At 43.9% G+C, this 23,576-nt stretch overlaps 1 protein-coding gene across 4 annotated transcripts in view; it reads right to left on the bottom strand.

Annotated features, from left to right (window-relative positions):
• The window catches only part of Camk1d (calcium/calmodulin dependent protein kinase ID), a 394,453-nt gene that overhangs the window by 145,626 nt on the left and 225,251 nt on the right, over window positions 1–23,576 (bottom strand). Inside the window, exon 1 of one of the 4 annotated variants that reach the window (XM_063253726.1) lies at window positions 702–730. The exons of the other annotated variants lie outside the window; for them this stretch is intronic. Coding sequence (XP_063109796.1) covers window positions 702–715 — 14 coding nt within the window. The 5' untranslated portion in view covers window positions 716–730. Of the gene's footprint in view, window positions 1–701; window positions 731–23,576 lie in introns of those variants that run through there. 4 annotated transcript variants of the gene reach the window in all.

The raw sequence follows: 23,576 nt of genomic DNA on the forward strand, positions 1-23,576 counted from the left end.
GCACTGCTGAGATTTAATCTAAGTGCATTCTGAAAGCCAAACCCATCTTATAGCTACTATGTTACAACTTCACATTAACTAAGCTACAGTAATGATAGATAAGCGCTCACATAAATTCAGACCTATTTGCATAAAATGATAACATTGCAAAGTCAGGGTAACAATACAATACCCATTTCTGGTGGTGCAGAGAGCTACTGAATAACCCTGAATCCAGTGGATGCCCTGAAGACTCTGAGTTGTAAATATCCTGGCAGATGAAGTCATTGGGTACCAGAGAAACAATATTCAGAAGCAAAAGGAAAAAAGCTCAGAAACACTGTTCAGAAGGAGAGGCTATCAGCCCACATTTGCTAGTGTCAGAAATTGAAAAATAACAAGACAGAGAAGAGGTGGGGATATCAGTCTCCAGGCAAAAAGAAGACTGGGGCTCGGTCAACTCATACAGTTCAACCCCTGTTAGTTACACACAGTCTTTCCAAAGCATGCCAAGAGGACCTCAGACGTGAGGGGTGCTCACCCACAACTGCAAACCTTTTGAAAATGGGCACAGTTTAAAGTAATAACAATGCTATCGAAAGCCTCTTTGGGTATTAAAAAGCAGCTCAATTAAGTCCCATCCCTTTTTAGCTGCCAGGCTCAAAGTAACCTTAGCTGGCCCATCTACGTGAAGAGAGTAAATGGTTTCTACAAAAACTTACATGAAAGTCTCCATAATTCCCAGCGAAGCACAGCTGAGCTGGATAGAAGCAGGCGGGCCCAGGCAGAGACAAAGGCTGAATGAGAAAACAACGCATGGGCACTGAAGCGGATGTCGCCTCCATGGCAGCTAACAGCCAAGCAAGAAAACCCCAGAAAGAGCCAAAAAACATTTTTAGATTAATTCATGCAAAAAGAAAACACACTGCCAAATGCACGAATAGGCCCCAATCCAAAGCCCCTGGGCTAGAGGGAACATCAGGAGCCAGGGGAAAGAGGGTGATGCTATTGAAAACACTCATTTCCATGAACTGATAGCTACAGCATCATACCCTCCAGCCTGATCTGTGTAGTTCTAGGACCCACGGATTTTGTACACCATGTCAGATGATGGAAGTGAAATGTGTACACACACAAGAGAGAGAGAGAGAGACAGAGACAGACAGAGATACAAAGAGAGACAGAGAGAGAGACAGAGAAAGGGGGGAACTTCAGCATATCTTGTGTTTTATTTTTTTCACTTCATCATGGCTCACTGATCTGGAGGGGAAATTATGGAAGCAATTATGAGATATTCAGACAAAACAAAGGACAACAAACTCCCTTCCCTTGGTATAATTCTTCTCAAAATGGAAGTGCATGTACTCAGGCTTAAGAGGTTACATGAGGATAAAAGATGGAAAAAAATACAATCATAAGGGACAGACAGAGTCAAGCATATTATGAAGAAATAACAGACAGGAAACACTCTTTCTGCAGGGCCACAAGGGCACGAGGTAGAAGTTACATCAAGAAGCAGCCACCAACGTCTGATTCTCCTCTCAGGCATTTCCAGGTTCACAGTCTGGTCTGCAAAAGGCCTTACAACAGGAACTTAAGAGGTGCTCTTGCAGATGCCCAGTGAGTAATGAAAAGCAGGATAAAGCTCAGCATCTCTGTCTTCTTTTTGTATCTGTCTCATTACTTTCAACTTTGGGTCAGATTCCTGCTAATCACTTAACAAATGCCTAAAACCTAGTAACACGAGGTTGACTAGCCTCCTTCACATCTCTCTCATTCCCTTTCAAAACTGAGAAGCATAACATAAGAGCTGCTCAAGACATTTTCAAGACATACAGGGACAAGCCAGCCTGTTTCAGACCCCCTGGAGCAGCACCAAGAAGTCACCAGTCATTGCCTTAAACCTGCAGCTGCCTTGGATTCCTGTCCCCAAGTGGAGCAGTCACAGCAGGACGGGAACTGAAGCTACAACTGTAAGCAGGAATGGTCATCTCATTGGAACTGGACACTCCCCTCAAGTCTTAAGAACTTCTCTGGAGCCAATTTCCTGCCCGATTCTCCTTTTCAATCTAAAACTCACACCAGTACCTCCAAAGATAGGGCTAAAAGCACCTGGTTCCCCTTGTCTCCCCAACAACATTACGTTGATTAGTTTCCTTTGCTGCTTCATGATGGTTTGCCATCAGTTTTTTTAAGTGGCCATACCCAATCTGCCAGGACTCTAAAAATCAGGCCTCTGGCCTGGGACTCTGGCAACAGCCTCTCTCAGGGATTCATCTGAACAGAGAATACAGGAAAATGATTTGAATGACTGTTTTCTTAATAGTCTCATGGAGAGCACCATTTCAGTTACGTAGAAGTTATTTAATGCGTCCAATGAGTGCCACAGACATTAAGGTTTCATTCTCCTGCTGAACCCAAGGACAGAAAATTTGTACTGCCCAATTTTTACAAAGCAATACTCTTAAAAAGTTATGTTTTTAGTACTAGGGCTGGAACTTAGGGCCTCATGCATGCTAGGCAAGTATTCTACTAAGCCAGATGCCCAGCCCTACAAAATTCTTGATCCAAATCATCAACACTGACTCACCAAAATATATTCATAATTCTGCACATGAAGAATCACATACTGATCAGTTGGACTGCACAAGCAATCAGGAAATCAGATTGGGTTCTCAGCTCTGACACATCTAACTGCAAGATTTTAAGTAAGTCATTAGATACTTTACAACTTGATTTCCTCATCTGTTAGATTTACATTAAATATAAGGTCTCCCTACTTACCTATATAGATACACATATATACATGCATTTATCTAAAATGTAGATACAGATACATACATATCTATAAAAGAGAGCTTGTCTGCTAAGAATATGGACCACTCTAAGAATGACCAGAATTTAAACTCCAAGGCTTTGCGCCACTGCCCTTTGCTGCCAGCAGATGGAGCTATCATCACTGGGAGACTAAAGGAGCAAAGACCAGGGTGCCTAAATCAACCAGCATTTTAATATAATTTAGATTTGATGTTTGGTTAAGGTTTTTCAAAGACCAAGGACCATGTATTAATACTCCCTCATTGTGAAATGAAGTTTGCTTTGAGTTCTTGAAAACAAGAAGAACTGCAAGTGTAGCTTGGTGGTAAAATGCTTGTCTAGCATGCATAAAACTATGCCCCATGCTGGCTCTGTCTCTACCTGTGTTCTGACCACATCACTTTCCAGGGTCTCAATTTCCTTATCTAAAATTATCCAAAGTTCTTTTCAACTGTACCAATCAAAGAACCTAAGTGTATGAGAAAAAGTACAGTAAGATATATATGAGCCCCCAAAGCTCAATTCCAAGCCTGCTTTTGGTGCTGCTCAATGGTCAGCACTACACAAAGCCTGGTCAGCTCATGCTTTGGTAGACTCCTCTACACGCGTAAGTTTCTCAGCGAGGCATGGAGTGGCACTTCCTGAGATAGGAAGCCACCTAGAGAGAAAAGATCTGCTCTTCCTTCTCCTACAACTGGCATTCACCATGCCCTGGGCCGAAGAAGAAACACCCAAGAGATCTGCTCAGGTCTAGAAAAGCTCCAGAAGGACCAGCTGGGCTTGGTTGTCTCTAGGCCAAAGGAAAAACAAATTAGGTACAATTCAGTGTCAAAGTTCCAGGGTACTCCTCACTCATCTTTGTGAAAGAACAAATGAATGAATGGATGAATAATTAACTTGGTCCTCCTGAAATAGATTACAGACACTCAAAAGCTGGTGAAAAAACAAGCAAACAAAAAAAAAGCATATTTGAATATATATGTTTTTCTTACTTCTGTTGCTACCCATGATAAGTTACCAACACATCTCAGTGAGCTCAGCCACATGTAGAATTATCAGAGGAATTTTTACATGCCACTGATACCTAGCTGAAGGGTAGTCAGTGGTAGGCTATTTGCTTAGCAGGTTTGATCGAGAACGCAAAAACCAAAACTCTGATATTTGGGCCCACTGCTGGAGACTATGATTTAATTAGAATGCGTGTGACCTAGACATGGTTTCTTTTTTTTTGAGACAAGGTTTCACTATGTGGTTCAGGGTGTCCTTGAACTTGCTATGTAAGATAGCAAGATGGCCTCAAACTCACAGTGATCTCCTGCCTCAACCCCAAGCACTGGGATTATAAATGTGCACTACCATGTCCAGCCAACAACATGATTCTTTTTAAAATTCCCCAACCTCTCCAAACGTACAGTTACCAAAAAAGGATTCACCTTTAGATTCTTAGGAATTCACACTTCCAAAATTTTAGTGTCATCTTTAAACTTGTCCTGGTTGAATATATTTGATAATAGGCTTGCTATTAAAAGCAAGGTTCAGGGTGTCCACAGGATGGTAATGGCCATTTCCTTAACACATGGCTCCTCTCAGAAAAAGGACATAACCGACAAATTCCAACCTGCTACCTAGGTTGTAGGTAATTAGGCTGTAATATTTCTTGGTAAATGTTGGAAACCTAATTCATTTCCTACTTGTAGTTTTTGGTAGCTCTGCTGAAGAACGATGCACATGCTATAGATGAGAACAGACACCCAGTTCCTTGCAGAACATTAGAGGACTCCTCCCCCAGACCAACTCCTGTAACCTGATTTGCCAGCTCCACTGATGGGAGAACACAACACTTTACAAGGGGAAACTCCAGCAAATTTCTTTGTGGCTCCCTGTGGATGCCCACAATGAGATTTTAGAGCCCATTCCCATGTAACAGAGGTCCCCACACCTACGTTCTGCTAGGAACTGAGCCTCACAAGCAGACATGAACAGCAGTAGCCAAGACAGCGAAGCTTCCTCTGCATTTGCAGCTTCCCATGGCTCACATCACAGCCTGAGCTCCAACTGGCGTCACAGCAGCAGCAATGTTAGATTCTCACAGGAGCACAAACCCTACCTCGAGCTGCGCGTGTAGGGATCTAGGCTGAATCCTCCAGAAATCACCATGCCATTCACCTCATTCCCCATCACAGGAGAAACTGGGTTCCATGAAACTGGCTCCTGGTGCCCAAACAGTTGAAGACTGCGGCTGCACAAAGCAACACTGGTGGCATCTGGCCAAGCACTCGCTGTCCAGGCTGCACCCCACATCTTCCTCACATCCCCTCTGTGCCCACACTGACAATGGGCAGGGGTGCCCAAAGTTCTTTGGGCCTTTTAGCTCTGAACACTCAAGTCCACACAACCCTAAGAGGCTGAAAAATGTATGGGAATCATGGAAGGACAGTACGTCCCTTTCCTTTCCTGCCTCTAACGCCTGGTGCTTCCTCTGTGCTGAGGACACCCCCACTGAGGTTCCTAGGTCTCATGACTCCCAGGACAATGTCAATCCACTCAGTGTCCCAGTGGCAGCCCAGCTTCTGGGCCCTGTGGAAGCCAAGGCTGTCAGAGAGCTGTAAGGACCAGGCCAGTTGGGAAGGAGACAGAAGGTTGCTGCTGATCACACGGGACAGGAAGCATCAGGACACAGGTGAATGTGATCTTAGAACACGGTGACATTTATTTAGAGAGCAGGAGGCAAACTTTAAAGGAAAAAGATGGAATCAAAACAGGAAGAAGAAAAAGAGGAAAGTCTATTTTGAACAACTGTCCAGTTTCTGTTCCTTTTCAGAGTTAGAGGGACGAAACTCAGACTGTAAAATGGTCCTTGTGTTCTAAGAGCACTTGCATTTAGAAAAAATGGTGCAGAGTTGAGAGCCCTTTGATTTTTGGACTTATGTAATTAATGCTGTCCCACACTCTGTTCAGGTCAGACTAAAGTTTAGAAAACCAGATATATAATAAAAGGAAGATCTTTCAAACACTTACGTGTTGGGAATTCACGAGGGTGGCTATGGTAGGTTTTGTGTATGTCTTTTCATGGACTTTATTTTCTGATAACTTCCAACTGTGTGTAATATGGGTAACTCTAAATTCTTTCTTGAGAAAAGTAAGAGTTTAGTTTCTTTGTTAAGAGTCATGGTTAGAAAAAAAGTATGTTTTGTTTTGTCTAAGATTTTTTAAAAGAAGTGTGTTATATACAACACCTCTCCAAATAGCAGTTTTATGGAACATGAGTGTAAATACTGAGGTGGTTCCGAGTTTAGAGTTTTATGATATCCTGCTAATAAAAAAATTATGCAAACTTGAAGGAATATCTCAGGGTGAGCTCCAAAGTCCCAATTCTCTAAACATGACCGAGAGGCTGTGGCTGGGCAGGGAACTGGCTGCTTTTTACCTAGCTTTCCATTCCAGAGTTTGAATGGGAATTAGGAAGACAGCTGTGCCACACGAGCTGAGGGGACAGAGAAACTGGTGGATGTAACGTCCCTGAGAAGGACACTGAGAAGCCAGGGAGGGCTGGCAGCGCAGTCACTGCTCTCCGGTTCAGCAGAGCAGCTGGTGCACCCAGGTGCTGGCCCCAGTCTGCAAACCATAGAGCAGGAAGGGCTGGGCCAGCCACAGGTCACACAGGGGCCGCCGGGCACACTGTAGGTGACACTGCCTGTTCACAGCCAGGCATAAAGATTTTTCCTCTGAGCACCAGAGCATATGAGTCCCATGACTATACTTATTAAGGTCACTGTGGACCAGTGCTATTCAATCTGGCTGCCCTCAAATGCACCAGCATTTCAGGAAATGCAAGTGAATATAACTTTCACAGCCCTATCTAGAAGAGATGCCAACTATAAACACCACAGAGGCTATCATCATGTTAACCTGTGTTCCCTTCAATAGAATTTACAGGACATGGAACTGAAATCACACAATCATGCTGATAAAACTACATTTCCTCCGTGTTGCTGTATTGGGATTCTACATAAGAATCTTCTCCCCCCCCCCCCTTTCAGTCTGCAACTGAGACTGGGTGTAGCTCAGTAGCCTCCTATGTGAAAGGCCCTGGGTTCCACCCTTAGCACTGCAAGGAACAATAAACCTTGCACCTAAAAGATGAAGAAAAAGACAACAAACAAACAAAACCTAGTTGTGTTAACACCAGGGAAAAGCAAGCAAGGTAACAGTGCAGGCAGCAGATAAGATGATGTCTACACACAGACAGTCACACACACACAAATGTTTGGCTTCTCTATCCCACTGTAAGTACAGAACTAAAGCTGCTGTTTTTCAGAGTCAGGGAGGCTGCTAGCACTACTCAATCCACTCTGCAGGCAGAAAACCTGGTGAAATGATTGATCTCAAGGAAAGGACCCCACGAACATCTGAGGGGTAAAAAGCAGAAAAGGGAAGTGAGGGAAGAAATAAAACTTAGGGCCTCCCGATTCCCAAACTCAGCAAAAGGCAGCAGAAGCCCCTGCGAGGATGTGCAATGGTTCATTTAGGGTGCCTCTAGGGGACACAAATCTGGGGAATGAAGCCTGGCAGCTTGGGATCCTGCAGAGAGGTAGCTGAACCATTGGGTGTTTCTTCCCCATTTATCTTTCTCTCTCTCTTTTTTATCCCTGGGGGTAGGGATGGTGCTTCTGGTGGGCTTCACATCTGGAGATCAATGCTTATTGATAATGAATGAGTATATAGAAATTGTGTTTAATAAGACAGTGTTCAGAGATCACAAGGGAAGTGGAATCCCTGTGGCACTGCAGATGGGACAAGTGATGCGGGAAAGCAGACCTCTGACCGCTGCCTTCACCCATTCTCAAACAGATGCGTGGAGGAGATCACAGCACATCTGCAGACCACATACATAATTACCCCCCACCCTGACTTCCTAGTGCACCAGGAGAGTGCCAAGGAGTGCCAGACCCAAGGCTAAGCCAGGTAGATGCAAGGCTGAATTAATACAACCAGTCCCTGAAGCCAGCTGCTCCTAGGCCAGTGCAGGAAATCAGATACGTATGTATCACTGCACATGATGACCAGTGTCCTGCCAGAGAGCAGGTCACAGGTTTGCAAGGCAAAGCCTGCTCCAAAGGTCTTACTCTAGCCATGGGTAAGCATGAGCCAGGCCCAGAATGAGAGAGGAAAGGAGCTTGTTTAGGGACAGGGAACAATATCTGCAGGAGTCGTGCTGTGGCTGGGACACAAGAGTCCCGTGTTGTTGGCAGCCCATCGGATGTTGCAAGTGGCTTCACTGTCAAGTTCACTTATGAGTTTGATGCTAATCGCATTAAGGAGTAATATGCAAGTGTAAAATTTAACTCCAAAGTGAAGCTAGTGTTTCGTGTGGCAGGGCTATTTAATTGCGCAACACGAAATTCCTACTGCGAGCACAAGTCCTAACCCTGTCTCCCGCTAATGGTGGAACATTATGAACTTTTACTCTTCCCTTTCTTTAATTTCCCACATGGACAGTTCCTTTACACTCTTCCCTTCCATCATGAACAAATGGAGAAGGTCAATTTGACTATCATGAAAATATCTCAAGTTCCTTGGAGAATGAGGCTAATGCAGGCACTCTTAACAGGCAGTGATGGAGAAACTGGAGTCCTTGCAAAATGTCAGGTTCACAGATCTTTCCACCACTGTTTTTAAGGCGGACTATGAGGGAAAAAATGTCATTTGTCATTACCCGGAGGATCTTTCTCCAGAGTTTTCCTACAACTCCAGAATATCACTGCCTGCTCATTGGCTGCCACCTGCAGAAAACACACCATCTAAGTTAGAAAGACTTCCTCACCTTCTCCAATGACCAAATTTGTTCTGATAATGCAGGGATGCCCTCAGTCCCCCTGACAGTGTCCACACAATCTTCTAACACACAGTCCCTGGCCATTCATCAGCTGTGCCTCTCCTTCCTACCACAGAATGTCTATCTGTTCTCTCTCTTTTTAACATTCACTGAAACTTGGAACCCAACAACAACACAGCATCAAGATCAAGTCAATCTCTGTATACTAGGTATTCAAATTGGGCAAAGCATGGGTCTTAAAATAATATCCAATATGTAGGTTGTCTCCTGATGAACAGTAGCCCACCCTCTCCAGACATGCTCAAATAACCTTTGAAGTGCAGTTTAAACAATGGAGTAACACAACAGTGCACCCGTGGAGTTGCCACCAAAGCCAAGTAAGAATCCGGACCCTCTGCTGATGCAGCTTCTCCCAGCCCTTCTAAAACACCACTGCAATGCAGCAGAGCATGGGAATCAGGTTTATGTTTTAAGTCTCTGGTAATTCTAATGATTAGGTAAATTTGAGAACCTATGTTCTAGCCAGTTCTCCTTTTACAGATGTGGGAAAATAAAGTGACACCCAAAAAACTCTTAGCTGATTGACAGCAGGTTACAGAACATAATTTCTCTACAGTCTACAAAGAAATACTGTATTTATACATTTGTTTACTGGGAATCAAATCTAGAGATTCACACATGTGAGGCAAGTACTTTACCTCTGAGCTATATAACCAAGAAAAAAGTTTCTAATAAATAAAATTAGAAACCAAAACAACAACCTAAAGAGGATGATAAAAATATACGGTAAATTTTGGGGCTGGGGATTTAGCTCAGCGGCATAAGTGCCTGCCCTGCAAGCAGGCAGTCGTGAGTTCGATCCCTGGTACCGATAAAAATGAAAAAGACACAAAAAAAATACAGTAAATTTTAAATTTTTAAGAATTACAGTAACAGACACATTCCACTCATTCCTATCAAAATCCTCCCTCTCACTTCAACACATTGATCCATCCTTTTTCTGGAAGTCCTGTTGTGAGTGTCTTTACAAGGTGATAGAAACACAGGGAATGCTGCTACCAAGCACCATCCGATGAAAAGGTAGGCTCATAAAAACATTATAGCGTGTCCTTACTTACCTTGTTTGCTGCATCCTGGGACCATGTGATTTCTAACTCTTTCCCAAAGTTAGAATGACCACAGGAAGTAAATACATTGAATCTATTCAGGATATCGAAGCAGTTCTAACACTGCACCAATTTACAGAGCTGCTTCGGAAAGTGCTACGAACAGTGGGCTAAGTGTATTCAGAGTCGGGAAGAATATTTTGAGGAGGATTAATAGGAATGTATCTTTTATTGTAATAATTATTTTAATGTAAAAATTCACTGTATTTTTATTACATCTGGTACTAAATAAAATACGTTCTAGCCTCTGTTTAAATTTTGAATTCTCAGATTCTGCACAAGATGCTGGTACGGACACAGTGGGCTCAGCCAATACTTCTTGTCCCATTGATGACTGTCAGAGGCTTGGCCTGCACATCCACGCTCCATCCTGCATCTCCATGCACACCTGCAGCGGCCCCGGAGCAGTCCCCCATTGTGCCTCTTAACAGGACAGACGATGGTCCAGAAGTATATCCAAGGTCACTCGAGAGGAATTCCTGGGCCAAGAGGCAGAAGGCATGAGCACCAAGTGTGATGTCCCCTTGACCCATCTGGTCCTTGACCCTGCAGACATCTGAAGCCATGGGAGGAGGCTGCCATGACCCAGACCAGGAGGAATCCCTAAAGCAGGGGCTCCTCTTGTCCGGGTCTAAGAATGCAATGTTCTGAAACAGGCAGCAGCTTCTGTCCAACTGAAAGTCAGCTGTTCTCTCCACAGATACGTACACATATACAGATTTATATTGCTTTTCTATGAAGCACTGGTATGTGGAACATTTTAGAGGAAATTTAGTGTTTTCCTGAAGTAAAAGAACTCGACATGACCAAAGAGTGTTGAAGTAATGGAGTAACATCCTACACTTCAGCTGGATCTTGCCTTTCCCTCCTTGTTCAGTCCTGTTTGTCATAACTACCATATGACCACCTATGTAAAGCTGAGTATGGGACACAGCTAATCACATTTCATCTCGACATCGAATTTGAACAAGTGAAAAGCAGAGGAGAGGGAGCTGTGGGCGTCATTTTACAAGGAAGGAGCCTGAGACAGTGCCTGAGTCTGCTGAGACCACGCATGAGTTAAGTAAGGTAAAACCGATTCAAACCCATGCCTGCCATTACCCTCACGTATTCCTTTCTGCTACATCAGCTGCCTCTGAAATGAAAAGATGGATATATTTGTCCACATTTCTTCAAGATAAATCAATTTTTCCAGAGACAGAGAAGTTTTATTATTTCTGTGAAATTATAACGTTACATAACAAGATATTTTTAAATTTCCTCTTCACTACAAACTGTGGTCTGAGGGGGTTCTTCGGAGTTCTACCAATTTAGACAGTAAATTGCTAAAATGAAAGAATATTAAAAATGTTCACTGGCATTTTAGGAAATTGCTACTCTGATACAGTTTTTTGGGGGGCCGGGGATATAGCTCAGCAGCACAGCATCTGCTTGATCATGAGTTCCATTTCTGGAACCCTCTTTCCCCCTTCCAAAAAATCTAATATAGTTTCTAAAGGGATAACTTTTGTTGTGGCTAAGTTGCTTGGCTGATCTTGAACGCATAATTCTCCTGCCTCAGCCTCCCAAGTAGCTGACTTACAGGCAATGGGCTACCACACCTAGCTAGAAGGAAAAATCTTTTAAAATCATCTCTCATCCGAAGACTACAACCAGTTTCTACATATGAATGCTTAACAAAATTTTTAAAGGTAAGCAATTCTTCCCATGTAAACTTATTTTCTGTTTACTTGACAATACTAAACAGAAGTCTCTAATTACAATGTTTCAATTACTTTCTAGAAAAGTAGGCCAGTGTGAGAAATGACAGAAATTCTTCAACTAAAAATTTATATAAAGTTTACAAATTCACATAAAGTCAGACAGTTTCATAATGAAAACAGACACATTCATGGGGACATTTCCTTAGGAATCTTCAGTTTTGGATAGACAGCTCATAAGTTATCCTTCAAAACTTAGCTGGTATGGTGCACACAGGGTGTTTTTCATTAGCTATGAAACCTACCCCCTGGCAAGTTCTTGGTTTTCCGTTTAATGCACTAAAGCACGATCACAAAATTTGAGCCTCAGGGAAGGCTAGCTTCCATTTGGAATAAGATGAAAGCATCTGCCTGGGGTCTTGCATGAGGAAGCAACCATCCACAGAAGTCACTCATGGCCATTTCACGAGAAGGAACTAACTATAAAACAGAGCTGGGGAGGACACAGAACCGCAGAAACTGAAGTCCTCAACGCCTGACTTTACTGAATCAAACCAAACGCAAGTCCACCTTCTCTGTGGGCAGTGAAACACAACATTAACAGATAAATGCCACTTGTCCTTGAAGTCAGTTTGAGCTCTGTCTTCTGTTGCTTACAAAAAATTACATCCCAACTGAAATAGAGGGCTGAATAAGTGACGTGCTTCTCAGCTGTTCCCTCCGGGTAAAGAAAAATAGGAGAATATTTCATATCTAAGAACAAACTGAGAGCAATAGCTCAGTAAAGAACATGGTCATTAGTATCTTCACTAAAACTGGAGGAGATAAACCACTGCTCCTGTCAAACAGAAAGTACAGGAAAAATGATCGCTTTACCTCCCGCACTTCATGAAAACATTTGATCCCTAAAAAGTGTAAAAAGACCAGAGGAAGAAGAGGAGAACATGAACTAAAAGATATAAGGCAAGTGATAAAGATTAGATGCTAAGAAAATGACATCTTCACAGAAAAAAACTGATAAAGGTTATGTAAACCTTCAAATGATTTTGCTTGGTTTTCTGTGCATTAGAAATCTGTCCCTAACATGAAATACAAGGAGGCATAATTCCATTTTCTTCTCCAAGAAGAGTCCCTTTTAATGCAGCCTTAAAGGATCACTAATATGAAATTAATACTAACTTACAATGGTTCATGAAAAAATACTCTCAAAGGTGATTTTCTCTGTGGAGTTACAAAATGTGTGAAAACAGAGCTTGCAATGCCAGTGAAAAAAACACATACATTCGTAGAAAAGGCTGGGAATCTCTGCAGAAACTTGAGGCAAGCCTCCCACTAATGACGTACTCGAGTTCTAGGGAAAACGCTCTGATGCTAAGATCCCAGAATCCTACAGCTCAGTAGGACCCACTGAGGAAAAGGTGAATACGCTGGACGCCAAGCTGGGAAACAAAGAAAAGCCAACTTCTGAGGAGAAAAGAAACGCACATTTCCAGCACACAGGCCTACCACTCTGGGTAAGAAAGATGGATGCTGATGGCACATTAAGATGCTGATTTATTTGGTCACAAAACTGAAAGGAATTGAATTCAATTCAAAGGCTGATTCACTTGGCAGAATCCTTGGTTTGGCTTTCTTGTTCTTTCTTTCTTTCTTTCTTTCTTTCTTTCTTTCTTTCTTTCTTTCTTTTTTAATCAACTCACACTAGTAGCAAAAGAGACATTTACTTTTGTCAGGAGAAAAAGGTGAGAAATTCCAGAAGGTTTGTTTGTTTTACTCAGGTAGCTTCTGAGGCAGGTCAACAGGGCAGGAAGGTTACTACAACACCAAGAACAAAAGTTCACACAGACTACACAGAAAGATGTGTCGTGTGGTCAGAAGAATAAAGAAGTTAAGCCTATGTTTTATAATCATTTAAGAAAAAGAAGTTTATAGAATTTATACTCCTAAAACTACTTTTGATTTGCCATTTTTACAAATATTTTACCTCAAATTTTCTGGGTAAAAGATTTTTTTCCACAGAATATTTCCTTAACCTCACTGAAAATAGCTCTAGAACATTCTTCTATATTGTCAGGCTCCAACCAGAACTAGAAACTCTACAATAAAGAGAGTGGGTGGTAAATGAAATGAAAAACATTTCTTAAAAAAACATGATTTAATTTATTGTTTCATTTATTACTGGTAGAATTATTTTTGGATCTAACTTCTAGTCATATGTAAATTTAATAAGCAAGCCTTCCATGTCTTCATCCAAAGTATTTTCTTTCAGTATTGGAGAGAATATGTTCTAAGCCAGACCTGGAGAAAATCCTTACAAGTTTCTTTCAGATTTGTACTGACGGGAGACTCAGCAGCCTTTGGGTTTGGCTGCTTTACCAATCGACTGACTATTTAGTTGTGGTGCTATTTTGTTCTCATGTCTCCATCTCCAGGATTTGGTTAACTCACTCAACACTCACGTATGAAAGACTTTCTATGTGCCAGGTTCTACAGGGGCCAGAATAAGTGGTTCTGGCTTGGCTCTGGCTTCAAGCAAATCAAATCTTTGGGCCAGTAAATAATTTAAGACAATGTGATAGGCAGATATTTTCAGAACCCAAGAAATTTCATCTGTGTAACATTTCACTGGAAATCTAATATAAGGATATCTTTAATTTTTCCTCATTCAACATCGAATTCATTAAAAAGCAGCAAATGACTTTTTATGCCAAATCCATGCAACTTCAAGTAACCTCTGCTTCCTTTTCTTGAATTCCTCATTTCCCACCTCATGGGAACACCTTCCAGCATCTGTCCAAATCAACTTTTTGTCTTTATTGTCACAGATTTCAATGTTTCTACTATTTAAACATTCCAACGCAAATAAATCATTTGCCAAAACTATTGTAAGTCCAGGAGTACGTTGGATTATTGATAAATGATTCTTTGAAACAAATTTGGAATTATTTACCCAGAATAGGCTGCTGAGTACACAGATTTTCAACATTTTTCATGTTAAACATAAGAGAATGGTAATGGTCACAGAGCACAGGACTAGCAGGGGTCACTACTAGTCCTGGTACTAGTGCCTGTGAGTAACAAACTCACCGGCATTGTGCCCAGAGCCACGCAGGAAGATAGCTGCGGTCAGGGATCCTGGGCTCTGAGAATGTGTAAAACTCATTTTTAAAAGTGTTCTTTTTACTAAGTATGGGAAGATACAAATGCTAGTCTGATTTACAGTTCAGGCAAGAAACCATTTTTTAATCTGCTCATCCACTTTCCTTAAGGTTCCCACCGAGAAAATAAAGTATAGTACCACTTGCTTCTGAAATTTTGTAGATGTTATTTGTTCAATAGGCTTCCAAGTGAAAAGATATCAAAATGAGAATCAGTTCCATCTAGACAGCATACACTGAGGAAGGGAGACCCCGAGGAGCACCACGCTAGCTCCCTGCTGACCTGGAGACAGTATGACTCCTTTGCTTACAGTGTGGGGACCTCGAGCAGAGTGGCCCCCAACACAGGCAGCCAGGTTTCCCGAGATTCTAAACACCTTGGGCTTTCCCCCATCTCTGCTGGCAAAGCCTGTCACTTAGACAAAGCTCTAACTAGAAAAGGGGGACTCAAATTGACAGCGAACACAATCAGAAATGTGGAGACACATTCTCAGGAGCAAAGCAAATCAGGAGTTTTCTAGGAGTAGAAACTGCTCTTCTCAGCCATGGAAAGGAGTCGTTTTGCAGAATAAAAATAAGGACATCTGTTGGTTTCTAACATCCAAAAGAGGAGTTTCGTAGAACGTTACATTACAGGTTTTTTCTTTCTCATTAAGATCACAGACTTTGAAGTTTTTAGTGCTTTGGAAAATGATCAGTTATGCAAGCAGACACACAAAAGAGTTATCATGCAGAATTTCAGGTGCATTAGAGGTCTCAACTGAGCTCCAGCAGACACAAATAGAATCCCCAAACGAGGATGATCTATCCATCCACCAGTCACTTGACTGTTAAATAAAAATCCTCTCCCAGGAATATGGTAATGAGAAATACCTCAGGGCTTAAATTATCTGTAATTAACACAATAGTATGCAAATCAATGTAACTAAACAAATAATAAACAGATGGACACTGAAAACAGAATGGTAATTATAAAGCAAATAAACATTAGCTCTCCTTTAAAATAGGTCTCCCCATGAATGTATCCCAGAGAAAACACAGCTGAAAATTCTCATGAGGTTTCCTGAGAAGCACGGGGTACATTACAGCCCTTTCAGGCTTTGATTTTATAACTGTGTATCTGTATCTATCTATACCTATTCACATGTATCTGTATTTATTTGTTAAGGTTGAAAAGCATTTTCTCCATTTGCAAGCCAAGAAAGAACAGGACTTTCTCTTTTTGATGCTGGAAGCCCTGCATATCACTGCCAGCTGATGTAATTATTTATGCAGCAGATATGGAGCACTCTCTGGATGCCAGACTATGAGAAGTATTAGATGTGGGGGACAGGAGGACACTGAGGGCCCTGTCAGGAGGGCGGTGCCTTTCTTTTCTATCAGAGGAAGCCTCATCCCTCTGCTTTTCACTCTTCTGAGTTTCTAGAACTTTTTTTTTTTTTGTCTTTTTCCTTTTTATCTGCACTGGGGATCGAACTCACGACTGCCTGCTTGCAAGGCAGGCACTTATGCCGCTGAGCTAAATCCCTAGCCCCGCGTTCCTAGATCTGACGCAGGATGTGAGTACAGGCAGGGAGGAAGGCACAGGCAACCTGGCTAGATGGGCCCATTTCTTTGACAAATATTTACTGAGCTCTGAGGCTAGGACTGTGACCCATGAAAAGCCTCAGGGCCCTGACCTGACCCTAGCTACCAGGATATACCATAGTTGAGTCCCATGTTAAGGTGGGAACCTACACTGGGGAGCCCAACCTGTGTTAGGGGTTCAAGGAAGACTTCCTGATGGCGAGGACAGGCAAGAAGGATTTACCCCAGTAAAACAGGAGAGGGGGTAAAAGGGAAGGAATTCTCCAGCAGAGGGCACAGCCTTTGCAAAAGGCCTGAGGCAGCAAAGTTCAAAGCTTTCCGATTAGCATGGGGTTTCCACTGGGTTGGATCATAAAAGGATGGGGGAGGACAGAGGCTGGCTGAAGTGGTAGATAAAGCCACAAACAACTGAATTACAAAGCACAGCTAGGCCAGAGGCAATTCATCTGTATGGCAAGAACTGCCCCTGAGGAAGTCAGGACCATATGTGGGAAAGATGGAGGATTCTGTCAGGAGTTGGGCCTTCCCCCATATCCAGCCCTTGACAGTGTACTACTGAGGAGCTGAGGTCAGGCAAACCCAGCTTGTCCCCATCTTCCCTTCCCTTCCCTTCCCCACCAGCACCTCGGAGCCCCTCCACTTCCTGTCACCCTGCTGGAGGCACAGGCTGGGGGATGACAGGTGGCCGCTGAGCTGGGTGGCTTCCTCTGCTAAGACAGGACAGCTTGTGCCTTTGCAGTGTTTTCCTTCTTATTTGCATGTTGAACTGAGAGAAAAAACACATTTCCATCCCTCTTCCGCCACAAGGGTGGTATTCCCTTCTAAGTGATACGCCTTAATGTAGTCCCGCAGCCTCATAAAGGATAAAGGAGTCCGGGTGCTTGAACACAGGAGGTTAGTTCCAAGAACAAAATTACTAATGCGCATGGCTCATGCACCTGATGCAGGTCCCCCCAAGTAGGCGCACCCCGCAGGTTCAGCAGCACCAACTCCAGGACCCTTCCTTGCACAGTGCTGGTACTTCCACACCCCTGGCTCAAGCAAAGAAGACACCAAGGAGGAAAAGTATGCCACACGTCCTCGTGTTTGTATAAAAGAAAGACGTGGATGCCATCGTCAGCAGGCAGGAGATAAGTGCAAGTGAACAGATTTGCTCTCTCCTGTTCGACTTGAGAACCATCACCTGACTTTCTGGTGAGGGAGAGAATCTAGGGGCACATACATTAGCCACATGGTGGGGAGGTAAGTTTTCAAATCCTTTCCCAAAAGCAGTACAGGATTGGGGACCGGATCCACGGTAGAGTCTGTGCCCACACTCATGAGGCCCTGGGTTCCATCCTCAACACCACTAAAAGGAAAACAAAAAGCACCGTTTTAATTTTTAGCTGCCGGGGCTGGGGATTTAGCTCAGAGGCATAAGCACCTGCCTTGCAAGCAGGCAGTCGTGAGTTCAATCCCCGGTACCGATAAAAACAAAAAGACAAAAAAAAAATTTAGCTGCTTTTGCTTTTCCAGGTGCCTATTCTGTTGATGATCTGTGGCTTCTTATATTTACTGGGCAAGAAAATTTCAGTATCAAAGGGAGGAGACTTGCCCAGTATTCTGAGAAAATGTGAACACTATTCTAATCTGCACTGAAAACAATTACTAGACAGAAGGCAAGATGCCAGAATCAAAATCTCTACCTGAAAGTCACAGTGGACCAACAGAGAAAGTCTCTTATTTGGAGAAATTTGGGTTCAAATTCCTATCCCAACATCTACTGACTGTATAATTTGAAACAAGTTACTTAATCCTTCAGTCTGTTTCCTCATTGGCTAAAATTGTATATATAACATACCCCTTAAAGAGTTCTGGTGAGAGGTCAATCAGCTACCATTTGTAAAACACTTGCTACAGACTCTGCCAGATGAGAAGAGCTGGTGATGGTCACACAGCTGTGTGGATGAATGGGCTTGATACCACTGAACTGGATGCTTAAAAGTGGCTTGCATGAAATGTTGTGTATATTCACTACAATCGTTATTTACTACAACTGCTCAAAATCCAAAACCTATTGGGAACATGTTTAAGATATTTAGATGGGAAAGTTGCTCAATAATCAAGAGGGAGATTTCCTCTACTTTGAACTGGAAGGTTTTCTTTCAAGCCTAGTGAATTATTTTTCACTACTGAAATACACATTTTAAATAGTGAATTGTCACTACCTAAAATGTTCAGTGACACATCATCTAAATGTAGAAAATGAAATATATATTTCAGAAGTATATATTTTAGAAAGGATAAAAGAAAATAATCACCCATTATGAAAGTCCCCTTTGTTACATAAATCAGTCTCTATTCTCAACTTAGGTTTAACAATCATAAATAAAATCAAGCTTTACCACATTAAAATAAGGAGCTCTCATCTTTATTAATCATTGGCATCTGCAGAACCAAGGATCAAGGATCTGAAAGGCAGACACTGTCCTGCCCTCTCCAGGAAGCTGACCAAGATCCTCCCATCTTTTCACGTAGTGCTCAGCTCTCACCGTCCAGCCTGTGGTTCTCAGGACAGATGCCCTGCACAGTGCCACAGGCTGAGGGACACTCAACCAACTGGGCAAGTGAATGAGACTTTGTCTCTGATCTATTCCCAATGGTGAAATCTGAACAGTTCCACACTAATTCAGATGCGTCACTATTATTTAAACGAACAATAAAAAAAACCCAAGGATTCAAAGGTGTTTCTTTAGAAAGGTGGAAAACGAACACCTCGCCTGAGTTAAGTCTGGGCTGTGCACCGCAACCTCACTGGAGGCCATACCTGAGCAGCTGTGGAGCTGGTACCTCACATCGGGCTCTTGGTATACGAGCTGTAGAGCACCCTCCAGCCCCCAACTCTCCTCCTCCACCACACGCATGCCTCAAGCTAGCCTACATCACTCATGGTTCCCATTATTTTCTGCAATTTCTCATTTATTATCCACTTCCCTGGCCCCTATGCCTTCCAATGGAAATCTCATCAAATCAGAGTCTGGTCTAGTTACTATCAAATCCTATCCCCCAGTGCAGCACAGGGCACTTGCCAAACGAATAAATGTGAAAACAGATGAATGAAGGAGTGAGTGAAACACAGCCTTATCTCCTGTGTACACTGTCACCCAAGTCCCACTGAAAAGGGCCAGAATCCTGGCTACCATCCTGACCTTGAATGCGAGACTTATGTCACACTAAGGCCCCCTGCTTAGGGAGTCCTTGTAGGAAGACTTCAGTTCCGAAGGTAAGAAACACTGAATCATGGAAAGTCAGAAGTCAGAGAGACACCTGGCCTGGGAGTAGAAAAAGTCGATCTGAGTCCTCGGTGTGCCTTCTACTGAACAGACGAAATGTGGCAAGAGCAAAGCCACAATCACTGCAGCAGGGTAGGGGACAAGACCTCCTTGGTCCCTGTGACACTAAGCAAGGTGATGAACCGAGCAACCTTCTGTCCCGTAACCAAAGCGTAAAGGACAACCGGAAGAAACACAGGCTGTTCCCTTGGAGGGCTTCATAGGGCTACAAACATCTGCCCACGCAGTGTGGGAGGCATCTGTTTGTTTGGAGGTGTCTCCTGACAAGGCAGATGGGGTTTTCTGGTTTTGTTTACTTTTCCTCTCCCAAATGAATCATGCACATCCCATCCTGTGCAGCCTGAGAAAGGACAGGTGAGGAACGGAGAGGCTCAGATACCTCAGCAACTTGGGCAGCAACTCTGCCCAACCAGGGTGGCATTGGAACCCTTCATTAAGAAATGCAGAGCTGAACTAGGAGTGGTGCACACGACTATAACCCCAGAGGATTGCAAGCTAAAGCCCATACTGGGAAATCTAGTAATTTAGAAAGACCATGTTATAAAACTTTAAAAATACAAGGCCTGGGGAATGTAGCTCAGCCCAACTACATTCAGTCTCCAGTAATGAAAAAATAAAGAAGAAATAAAGAAAACAAAACTCCATAGGACGGGGTTCCAGTGCCTCTGAAGACCTCGGGAGAGTGCCCCAGCCACGCTCCCCATCACCCATAGCATACTGAGAGGCCCCACTGTCCAGGGCAATCCTCTGTCTCAGAGCAAGCTGTGCCATGCCAAGGATCATTCCCTAGCTGCGGGCTTCAAACTGGCCCAGGCCAGGCCCACAGGACATCAGGTCACCACAGATCAGCCAATCCCTAGGGAAAGTCTGTCTCTAATGTTTGAGAAGAATAATTATTAGCATTTGTTTTCACACAGGCCTGGGGACCAGTTTTTAGAAGCATTCTGTGTGGTCTGATTAGGCATCTGATGGTGCTTACATGCATGAATTCACTGTGTCACTGCATGGAAAGTTGACCCTCTCCAGCTTAGTCATCCTGGGGATGGACTGAAACCAGGCAGACACTCACCTGAGGGCCACTGACTGCTGCTCGGAAAAAGGGACGCAACCTTCCAGCTCCCTTCACCTTCCCCTAGAGGACCATTAATGCCTCTTGTCATTTCTTCGTAGCCCCTCCCTGACTCCTGATTTCTCCATATTTTCCCCAAAGTTGGGGCTGACGCTAAACATGGCACTGCACCGAAGGGGTTAAGACAAACAGAGGGAGAGAAGCTCTGGCTCGGCTCTTTTAAACCGATCACACAGGAAAAAAGAAATGGACCCCAGGGACTGGGCAGATGCTTGACTCAGACACTGACTTTGCGTGGCTTTACGTCGCCTAGAGTATGGTGCAGTCTCCTCACAGGAGCCTGTGAGGCCTGGCACCATCCACCTGTCAGCCGTTCTGGCCACACAACTCATCCCCTCTGCTCCTGCCTAGTGCCGCTTCATGTTCTCCAACAGTCCCAGGTTGTTCCACTTAGGGATTTTTATGTAAACACCCATGTCCTCAGACAGGAAGTCCTGTCCTCAGATTCCACACAATTTGTTCCTCAAATGTGCAGTTTCGGCACAAAAACATCCTCTGGCCCTCCATTTGAAATAATCCCGTGTTAAACTGAGACAAGAGTTTGGCAGCAGGTACTTTAAGGAGGGAGGTGAATCCGTCAGCAAATCAGAACCACTGAGCCTGCAATGCCCCCGCAGTTGAGTGGAGACACTGTCCCTCAACCAGAACAGGAGCACTGCCCCGCATGGGGAAGGTCACGCAGGTCAGCTGGCAACACCCCCTGGGAGTGTTTTAAGGTTCAAGTCATTCGCTCATTCATTTAACAAACTACTAACATCTCGTGTAAGTCACACTTGGAGACATAGATAGAAAGTTCTGGTTCCACTGGAAAATATTCCAGACAGTGGTAGACACATTTCCCCAAGCCACTCCATCCTGTCACATAACTGGTACCTTCTGAGCACTTACATGACTTGAGTTGCTCCCCACCTCAGTGGTGATCCCAGCACAATGAGGAACAATCCCTGGCTTAATATCTCTAGGCCCTACACAATAGTGTGAGATCTTTTTTTTTACCTTGAGTCACCATTTTTCTTAAAGTACCTACTCCCAATTCCGTTACCCAGTCAACTATTCACACAAAAATCACTGTGCTAACAGCTGTACAAAGACTCAAGGGTCTGTGTCGCACTCCAAACAAGTCAATCACTAGTATTTCCCAAACAGCAACCTACCTACAGCCTCAGAATGATTCTCTTAACCTGCTTTTGTTTGCTCATGCTAGGAGATAATGAATCACCAAGTACTGGAAAGGCAGCTTGAGGGTTAAAAGGCTTGGTTTTCTCCTCCCAAGAAAGGGACAGGGGTTGCAGGGTCCTTTCCCAGTGCTGCATCTTCCCCTAACCCCCACCATCCCTTTCACATTCCGGGCCTCTCGAGATAAAAACAGCAGCTACAAGTGCCTTCCTTCGCAGGGCAGGAAGTGTGGCCCATATGAACCGCAGGAGGGAGGGAGGAAAGACATTCAGGAACACTTTGCATGTAAGTCACAAGAAAATAAATCTCCCTGCGCAGAACCTGAGTAGGAAAAGAAGTCCTGGTGTATGCATAAGGGAGGAGCAGGGAGGACGACGGAAGGGAACCGCAAGAAATGACACCGGGTAAAATAAAGGGAATGAAGCTAAGTAACCAGGTTACAAATGGCTTCCAATGTCCAGGTGGAGAAGCTGGGCTGAAGTCCTTAGGGTAGAAAGGACTTCCGAGGTCCTTTAGCTCAAAATAGAGGATCCCCCAGAGCTAACAAAAGGCCATGTATGCGTGTAAGTCTGAGTCTCTTCTGCCTGTGGTCCCTCTGTCAGCTTTCAGGAGAGACCACCCACTCAAGGGATGTTTCCATGCACTCCTACTCTACTACACATGTCACATGTCAGACTTAGGACTGACCCTCTCATTGTTCATTCTGGGTAATGGGAGACATTAACAGGAACAAGTCATTACGTGCCTAGGACCAACTCTGAGCCTTAAGGGACTCCCCTCCTTCTGTTCCCAGGGCCCTCACTTTGGATAACGCTACTGGGGAATGCTAGCTTGAATGCAAGAAATAAAATGCTGTAATGAAGTCAGGATTGCTAGTATGAAAAACAACTGTTCCAGCTGTGTGCAGTGATACATACCTGTAATCACAGCTACTTGGGAGGCTGAGGCAGGAGGACAACAAGGGCCAGGCCAGACTGGACTGTATCAAAATAAAAATGAGTGGGCATACCGCTCCATGGCAGAGGATCCTGGGCTCAGACCCTACTACTGCAAATGGGGGTAGGGCTGGGGAGACAGGAGGAGGGAGAGGGAGGGATGGGTGGGGAAAAGAAAGGGAAGGAGAAAAAGAAAGAAAGCAGGGTCGGCAGGCAGCTCAGAAACTGAGTTGCTCTTTGTACTTTTTTCAAAACACTGTGGAGACTGAAGCCAGAGCAGAGGTAGGGAACACATCCTCTCCAAGGACTGTCACTGTCGCCAGGGCCTCCTACAAAGCAAGCTCTTCACTCAGCAGCACTCCCCCCCCACACACACACATACACACACACACACACACACACACACACACACACGCACGCACGCACGCACACGCACACGCGCGCACACGCACACGCACACGCACACACACACATGCACGCACACCCCTGCAGCCTCTCCCTTTGCTCCTGTGGCTGCCTGACAATCTCCACGCAGCACCACAGACCTTTCACTTGCTGGCTTTATCTGCTTCCCTTTATATTTATATGTGAATGTGTTTATTGTCAATTTGGGCTTTTAACATCTTTGCAAGGAGACACGTTCACTTCAATAAGTGCGAAGTTTATTGCATCAAGTTCTAGTGCCTGAAATCACAGGAAGATGAATTTTTGGTTAACTTGAACACAAAGTACACTGCCTGCCTGGCAATTAGGAGGTCCTG

The sequence above is a fragment of the Cavia porcellus genome, unplaced genomic scaffold (genome assembly GCF_034190915.1).
Source record: "Cavia porcellus strain 051 isolate PalLab524CR breed Dunkin Hartley unplaced genomic scaffold, mCavPor4.1 scaffold_7, whole genome shotgun sequence".
Taxonomy (NCBI): domain Eukaryota; kingdom Metazoa; phylum Chordata; class Mammalia; order Rodentia; family Caviidae; genus Cavia; species Cavia porcellus.